Consider the following 9,568-nt stretch of genomic DNA (forward strand, 5'->3'; position numbering starts at 1 on the left):
GCATTTGAATATAAATTTCTGAGATTTTAAATCTGTTATTTTACCTTAATTTTAATTAAAAAATATTTTAAAACCTGCTGATTACCTATAGTATAATTAAATTTCAATATAATGCATGGCAACTGTTGGTAGTTTTGAAGTTTATATATTTTCTTGGCAAACTTCAGTTTTTGACATTTTTGACGGGTTTTTGACGGTTTAAACCAGTATTATACCCTTGTCATGTCAAAAACCACTTTTTGACGTCAAAAACCCAACCCTGGACTGTAGACTGTCTTCCACGCAATATAAATGAATCATTCACTATTCATATAAAATTGAAAAAAAAAGGCCAAGCTTTCAAATCATATTTAATGTATGAACTTGTGAATCCGAAACGGATATATGATTCATCTTACAATTTCCTTCAAACACCATTGTACCAATCCGAAAATGTTAATATTGATCTCAATTGGCTGTCCAATGTCTATTCAGTCATCAAAAGAATTTACACTGAATGTGTCTGAGCTGCATTGAAATATCTCTGCGGAATTGTGTACTGAGCAGTTCAGGATTAACAGTTAAAGATGTTCAAGAGGAAATCACAATGCAGTTGCTTTTCCAAAAAAAAAAAAAATTAGACAACAACCGTTTTGCCAATGGGCAACCTGTGATCGCTACACATGTGATCACATTTTTTTTTTAAATTTGAACCACGTCCAAACATATTTTCAGAATTTGCAAAAATGGTCACCGGCTAATACGAAAGTAGCATATCTGGTTAAGTTATCGGTTAAAAAATGCATCTATTTAATAGTTTGGTTAGTTGACAGAATTTTCTGAAGTTTCATTATTTAACATATAGAGTGAATATTTTGTAATATTTGATGATGGAGTTTATTTTCAGCCAAATTAATCATAATTGACTCACAAGACATACCATACCATAAGGGGAGTGTTTTAGTGAGAAATACATAGTGTTCGGATTAATCGTATGGGAACTGGATTCTGTTTTGGGGATGAGGAGATATTTTTTCGAGACATTTCCATTTAATTTTTAATGACTCATTTTGTTGTCGCAGAAAAAAAGAACATTTGTAATCTCTTTTGTTAAACACAAACACTTTTTTTTTTAAACATGAACAGGTTTTTTTTTTCTTAACTTCATGCATCATTTGCCTGAAAAAGATAACCTGTAGTTACCTATGTGCGTGTAATTACCTATATTATGTGCTTATGCTCACCATATTTTTTATAAAATAATTTACTTCTTTTTATCTCTTACTTTTTTTAAACATTTTCCAATGTTCCTTACAATATTGAAATAAATGAATTATAAAGAAGCTTTACAAATCATGTGCTTTTTAAAATCCCTTAAAAGTAATCATAATAAACTTCAAGTTTATAGGCCGTATAAGATTAAGGTCTGGTGATGACAAATTGAATTTTGCTTATTATTAAGGAGGACTTTTAGGAGTCATTTCATTCATAAATTTTAAACATTTATCATTAAAATAAAAATTAAACATTTTATCATTTAATTTACCATTTTATTCTTCTTTGCTATAACTTAAAATTTCTAAAATTTAATTATTTCTCCGAGATACTTTAACATATGGGGTTACCATAAAGCAGCAATTAATCAAAATAGTCTTCTAATTCTTTTTTAAATGCATTCTTCTATTTTTTTTTTATTAATTTATTTTATATATACAATAGAGTCTTGATAATTCGAGTCTCGGTTCTTTGAATTTCCTGTAAATCCGAGCTACTGAAAAAAAGTTAGCTTTGTTTCCAAATAATGACAGGGTGGCCACCCACCTGGTAAACCTTGAAAACCTGGAGTTATCAGAGAATTTTTTTATACTGGAAAAAACCTGAAAAAATCAAGGATATTTGGACAGAAACCTGGAAAAATCAGGGATTTTTTTAAAGAAAAGCTGGAATTTTTTCTTTGTTCTTAATTTTACTAATTTAAATTATTTACTAATTTTCCTAATTAAAATTATTTTACCAACTGTTATACCCACTTTTAGACGAAAATTCATTGCCAAACAGTTGAAATGCCATCAACTTAGCAATACTTTGCTTGCATCAAAATTTGGTTCATTATAACCCTGTTAAACTTCCATGGTTTCTTAAAGAATAGAGAACCTTTCCAGGTCACCTCATTCCCATAAGGTGACCTGGCTAGCACTCTATCCCATGAGTCGAAGATGATAAAATAACATTAAAAAAATATTTTAAATAAAATACTTTATAATATTAACACTTTTCTTGTGATTTTTTTTTTTTTTTTTTTAAATCAGATTTTTTTTTTTTTATTCAAATACATTGTAAAAATTTTATGATTAAAAAAACTTCATAAATCAGGCTAAACTTTCAATCAGCATCCCATGCTAAACTTTATGAAGGAAAAAAAGCATATTGACCTGGAAATTTTAGGATTTTTAACTGGAAAAATCAGGGAAATTTGAAACCCGATTTGAGTGGCCACCCTGAATGACAAACCTCACACAGAACATGTGGCACAATTACTATGATTGATTTTTTGACAATTTCTATGACTGATTGTCGAAAAACGATATTGTACGTTCAACTCTGAAATATGTGAATAGTGTGTTTAATCAAAAAAACGTTCTAAAGTACAATTAACTTGGTGCAGTAATATAATGAATATTGTAATTTTTTTTAATACAGTAAATGTTCCCTGATCCTCTAATGTAAGTAAATTTTCTTTAAATATAATATATTTTTCAGTTAAATACTAAAATTTAAAAATTGCTTTGTTTCCATTTATTGAAATACAGTACAGAACCTCTTATCCGGAAATCAGAAATCCGAAATGAAATTCGATAAATTTTCCTGCCATTTTTAAAACAAACAAAAAATTTCCTCATAAGATTTTAGGATTTTTCTTTCTTTTTTAAAAGATGTTTACCTTACCATCATTTTAGAAATAATCATTAGTTTTTTTTGGTTGGGTTTGACAATAAAAAAAAAACATCTTTTTGTAGCGATTCAGAAAACCGGAAAAATCAGTTATCCAGAATAGCAATCGTTTCGGATAATCGGTTCCCTACTGTATTTATTAAATTTTAAGATATCAATAATTCGAGATGGACTCTGTTCCATCTACCTCAAATTATCAAGACTACTTTATACAGTGTTTTCATTACAGAAAAAAAATGAGAGAGAATTTCTCACCCTTTCTCAAAAACTGGGTGAGATTTCAAAAAGTTAAGTGAGATTTCTAAAAATTAAAAAAAAAAAAAACACGAATAGACTTGGGAAAAAAATATTTCTTTAATTATAATACATTTTTAACATTTTCTAATTTTTAAAGCATTGAATATTTTTGCTGCATTAATACATGGAAAAGGTTCTATATCTACTTTTTCATCAGCTATTCTCATTAGGTTGCTAAAATGCTTATCAGACAATCTGTTACGATATTTTGTCTTAATACGGTTTTGGGTGCTAAATGACCTTGCAACAGATGCTGAACTATTCGGAGTCACTAATTAAATTTGTAGCACTGTGCACACACTTTCCTATCCTCTACATCTGCCTGCATAGGCTTTTGAATTATTTAGGCTATAGAATAATGAAGTTCGTTGAAGTTATTTCCATGTTCATACTTCTTGTTAGGTCTTCCAGCATAATTTTCACATACTTCCAACTCTTACAAATTGCTGTAAATTGTCGATGAGTGAGTTTGGTAATTCATTAACAACTAAAAATAGAGCAATTTTAAACAACTTATTATAAAGGACTCATTTTTTTTCTCAATACTTGTCGTAGCTGTTCTTTTCTAACACATGTCTTTTTCAAAATGGTGAAAGATGAAATTTTTTCCAAAATTCGAGAAATTAGAGCATTTTAAAATTGATTAATAGAGTGCACAAAATTCTCGCGTTAATCAATTTTTAATGCAAGAAAGGAAAAAAATATGCGAGATTCTCGCGTTCTCGCGCTGTAGTGTATATGTATAATAAATTCTTCTATTTTTTTTTATACCTGCCTTATACCAAAGACAATTGTCACTTTATTTTGAAATTGATTTTATTGTAGGTTACCCAAAATCAAGGAATGGGTAGACAAACATGATCCCAAAGCTGCCATGATTCCTTTCAGTGGAGCTTTTGAACATAAAGTTTCAGAAATAGAAGATGCTGAAGAGAAGAAGAAATTCTGCACTGAAGCTGGTGCCAATAGGTACATCATTTATCAATTTATTAAACTTATGGTACAATCTGAAATATTTTATGAATTGTTTGTCTTACAACATTTATAAATTTCAACTGCATTGGGTATCAGTTTCTGTGAAAAATAATTTTTCCAACAATAGAGAAAATTTTTCAAACAAATTTTGTAGCTATAAAACTTCACTTATGTTGTTACATAACCATTTGTATACATGATCTTTTATGTATCTGTTTTAATTATTTATAGGTAATGGCAGGAAGCATTATTGTAATTATAATTTATTGATATATTAATACATAACCTTTGCTAGATCTAAAAAAAAAAATTGTAAATACAAAAATTATGCATCTAGTTGGAGAATATTTTTCAAATATTCCTTGAAGTTGAGACAGCTTTTAGAAAATCCCTATTGATATAATTTTTAGAGTAAGCTTATCGAGTGCCTTGATAGGTAATACTTATAAATTTTAAAAAATGAGTTCGTTTTCAGGTTGCATTAAACCTTCTTTCTCATTTTTATATAGCTTATGTAAATTACTTGGAGAAACAAAAAATTATAACCTTATTTTAACTTGTTTCTGGCTAATTAATTATGTAGAACTCATGATTTTTATAATTCTAGTTTTTGTGTTTGGTCATTATAATCTTCAATAGGTTGACTATTAAACATTTCTCTGTGTCAAAAGTTTTAATATCATTTTATCAAGTATTTCTTTTTGTATTGATAAAATTTATTGTATAGATATTTTATAAATTTTTTCTGTAGTTTTGGAGTATTAAGTATATTTTTAACCAGGGTTTGTTGATTTAAATCAGCTTGATTTAAATCATGATTTAAATCAACTGATTTTTTTTATATATATATTGATTTTAAAAGTTAAAAAACAGTGTTTTAAATTATTGATACTTTTATTATTTTCTTTTCTTAGTTTTGAAATTTATTTTAAATAAATTGCTGCATTAATTAATTTTAGTTAAAGAAATAACTTTCTTTCTTGGTGTGTGTTAAAGTCCAACAACTTTAAAATTGCAAAAAAAAAATTCAAATAAATTTTTTGTTAAAATTTTATTTTTTGATTGAAAAAGCGTGGAATTAAAATCTACATCATATATTTTATTGGTGGAAAATGTATATTTCTAAAGCTTGAGGTTATATTAAAAAGAAATTACCCTAATATGTCAAAAATAGAAAGAATAAAAAAGGCTGATGAATTCAGATATTTTTTTCCTGATATCCTGGCATTCTTCCCTTTCATGATGAACTCAGATATTTTTTTCCTGATATAGTGTCACTCTTCCCTTTCAAAGTCTATTTGAAGCAGTAGAGTTATTAACTGCTAACTGGTATTTTTTTCTTATAATATGTTTGCAGTATCCTTTGATATTATCAGATTTTCCATTAAGAAATTTTGTGGAAAAAAAAATTCCAATAAGTACATTTTTACATAAGTAGTAGTAGTACATAAGTAGATTTTTTAAAAACATTTTTGGGCTTAACTTATCTATTTCGATGTAGGATTAAAAATGAATATTTTAATATAAAAATATATAGATTAAATATTTATTTATTTTTTAATGAATGACTACATTTATAAACACAATCTGTTATATTTATTTCGTCATATTAAAAATCAAGAGAAAAAAAATTTAAATTTTAAATTGAAATTATGGTTTGCTAATTGAAACTTCTTTTAATAGTTGAAGAACCAAACCAAATATACTACAGCTTAGCGGTACATTCACAAATTCAACTTTAGTAAAATTTCACAAAATACTTTTTCTTAAAATTTTATTTTTTTGTCTCATAAGAAACGATAAATCCATATTTTTGTGTTGATTTTTTAATATAATTTTTAATTTTCACAAAATAAGTATCTCGCAGAAAAATCTAGATAGACCCCTGAAGTATTCTTTAAATTCTCTATTTGATCTAGTCTTTAAATTTCAATCATGCATTTGTTTCAAAATGGTTGCTATGCATTTAAAGTTATGTATTATAATAAAAAATTATTTTAGTAAGTTAGAGAGCTTCTAAAATATTGTTATAATATAGTTTTAATATAAATTTAATTTTGATTTAAACATTTATGAAGTTTTTTTAATCATAAAATTTTTACAATGTATTTGAATAAAAATCAAAAAAATCTGATTTTTTTTTTAAAAAAAATCAAAAAAAAATCACAACCCTGTTTTTAACTGATGCTGTAATTTTAAAACTTATAAACTGAATGGTTACATTTTTTTATATTTAGTAACTTAGAAAAGATAATTGTGACTGGATATCGAAGTCTTCAGCTGTGTTACTTCTTCACTGCTGGTAAAGATGAAGTTAAGGCATGGACGATTCAAGTAAGCTTTTTTTTTTTTATCATATTTTTTGGTAAAAAAAAATTTTTGTGCTTAAATGCATGGTTTCTAATTATTTTTAGATATGTGCCCTATTTACAAAACAATTATTTATCAATGTCCTTTAAAAAAGGGGTCTGATATGTTTTTTAGGTATATTACACTGTAGACAAATAATTATAATACTGAGAACAAAGTAATAGAATATTTTTAGTTAGAATGATTTTCTATTACTATTTTTGAAAAATGCATATTTCACATCAAAAATAACATACATTTTAACTTATTCTGTTATATATTTTATTCATCAATTTAGAGTGTTATTTTTATTGTTTTTTTATTTCATGAATATTCACTAAAGAATACAGTGAAACCTCCTGTTATGGACACTCCTGCAAAACGGACGCCTCTAATATGGACATATTTTTAATTCCCCGGGAATCTTCTGTGAGTAAACCATCATGTACATTCTCCGGACAGTCATTTTGGCCCGGAAACGTTATTTTCTATCTCTTCAAACCGGACACTACTTTTTTTAAATTTGAAAAAAAAAAAAACTATTTCTGCTTTAAATCGCAAGGGAAAAAACTCAACTTTTCAGCATGTAAATTTTTTGTCTTATCCATAACTAAAAATATTATTAAGTTCTACTGAATTATGAAGCACTACTGAAGAATCAATCTTTCTCCTGTCACCTTTTCTTATCTTTGTAAAGAAAGGAGAGAAAATGATACTGCTCTCCTTAAATAATTTGGACAGTGACATCTTTTGATGTTTTCATCTGAACCACACAGGTTACGAGACCCCTCAAGTTGAAATTACATCTTAAATGATCTCAACCCTTCTTCCCCATTGAAAATTTCTTTAATTTTCTTATGACTGTATTTCTTTGAAGACTGTATTTAACACAGCTAGGGTGAAAATGAGAACAAAAGTATAATCTTTGAGGTGTTCATATAAATGAAACATTTATTCAGACACTTGAAAGCTGATCGATTGTTAATAATCAACTCCATAGGTCCTCATGATTAACAGGTAGGCATTGCTTTTTTTTCTGTGAATCCTGGGAGGTTTACTTTCAAGAAGGTATTAACCACGTTCTCTATTGTTAAATTTTGCAGCCTTTTGTAATTCATTGTAGTTATGAATAGCTGTTTCAAATTGATTATAAAAATCCAACCACTTGGTAGAATCTCTGTAAAATGTTCCTATTTGCAGAGGAGGTAGATTCATTCTTTTTGATTCAGTTTTAACAACAACAGTTTCGTTTCTATCACTTACAAATCTCTGAATCCTCCCTTTCTATGTCACTATTTTTTCTTGATATTCTTGGCAGGTGGTTATTTTGCTTTCGAACTCCTGTTCAGCAAAAGTGTTTTCCAGTTTTTCATCCAATTGGTTTAATTCCATCATTTTTGCATTTAGTTGCTCACTTAAATCCATTAAAAGTTCTGCTTTTTCAGCATCCTGCGATTCATCTGCTTAACTCGCTTCAATTTTCGATATTAATTTAGTAGTTAGTTGTCTTACCACAGTTCATTTCATTTTTTGATTCCCTAACATTTCTTTCGCAACCATGGTCCTAAACTAATTTATCCAAGTATTCTTCCAAAAGTTTTCATTTCCATAAAAAGTCCCCTATTCCCGGGTTTCGGCACCATGTGCAATTTGTACTCTAAAGATACTTGGATACCCAAAATAAAGATGATTGCGGAGAAACGAACACAACATTTATTTAATAAAGACAGTACAAGAGGGAATAAAAATATAACAAAATATGAGAAAGTAAATAATTGGCACAGCGCCATCTATTGATATAATGTGAATTTTAGACATTATTTAACCCCTATCAAATGATAGGTAGGTGTAAGGGGATGTAAACCTAATGATTGAAACCGACTGAGGACTTTAGCTCCTATTCCGTATCATATGTCTAACTTGAGTATCTATGCTGATAGGAAAATTATATTCATTTATCTGCATCTACATTTAAAATTATGTATTCATATCAAACTTCTTTATATATTCATTTTTTGATTTTTTTAAAGTTTAAATAAATATCCTTGAAGATAGTTATTGTAAATTATTTAATTATTTCTACATCTTTGAAAATATTCTAAAAACAATTTACTGTGTTAAACTTCGTTAATAGGGTACTTCCTGTAAACGAGCAATTTTTTCTGTCCCCAGAATGTCCGCTTAACGGAGGTTTCACTGTATATCTTTACTTGTAAAATATAATTAATCTCCAGCTTTTTTCGTTTAATGATTTTTACCATTTTTAATATATTTTGTACAAATATATTTGGTAAAATTTGTTTCTTCAAATATCATTTTATATCAGTTTGACTTATTAAAATTTTTCTAGGATTCAGTAAAATTTTGGTAGTGTTAAACACTGTTTAACAATTTTAATGTCTTTAAGAAAAGACATAGGTTGCAAAAATATAAGACTTTAAGTATTGCTTTGTACAAGGAAGAAATTGCATGGACTGATCCTATAGGAGCAGATTATCTCGAGGAGCAGCTTTTGAAACGCCATGGGATTAGGTTGAACTTTTCCCGCAGCGACACCTGTCAGCTGAGTTCCCGAAGTGCAACAGTATTCAACAAAAAGTAATGGCAGCGTGGAAGTGAGGGATTCTTTTCTTTTCCCCCTGTTTTTAGAACATTCATTTTCGATTTCTTTGTGGGCCCCCTGATGTACGTCTGTGCATCAGGGAGGCGTGGAGTCTGATTTTTAGAAGAAATTGATGACGATTTTTTGAGCATGATACAAATCCATTTACATCTATAAAATTGTTCTATAATTTTTAATTTGTGGCCTGTGTGGCTGTAGATAGTGATGTTTTGCATTTATACGTTTTTTAATTTTTTTAAAAAAAAGAGTGCTGTCTAACAAATAAAATGTGGTGAGTTTACAAATTTCTGTATTTTTGTTTTATCTGTCTCATGTGTTTTTTAACTCTAGGCAATCCATTCCTTTTCAGCTATTTATTTTTCTTTCAGGTTATTGCGACAACGCAAATCTTTT

At 27.9% G+C, this 9,568-nt stretch overlaps 1 protein-coding gene across 2 annotated transcripts in view; it reads left to right on the top strand.

The window, feature by feature from the left end:
• The window catches only part of LOC107448640 (obg-like ATPase 1), a 41,528-nt gene that overhangs the window by 24,859 nt on the left and 7,101 nt on the right, over positions 1-9,568 (top strand). For both annotated transcript variants that reach the window (XM_016063921.3, XM_016063922.3), the window contains exons 9-10: positions 4,054-4,197; positions 6,441-6,537. In XM_016063921.3, the coding sequence (XP_015919407.1) occupies positions 4,054-4,197; positions 6,441-6,537 (241 nt within the window). The remainder of the gene's footprint in view (positions 1-4,053; positions 4,198-6,440; positions 6,538-9,568) is intronic.

Source organism: Parasteatoda tepidariorum, chromosome 6, assembly GCF_043381705.1.
Source record: "Parasteatoda tepidariorum isolate YZ-2023 chromosome 6, CAS_Ptep_4.0, whole genome shotgun sequence".
Classification (NCBI taxonomy): domain Eukaryota; kingdom Metazoa; phylum Arthropoda; class Arachnida; order Araneae; family Theridiidae; genus Parasteatoda; species Parasteatoda tepidariorum.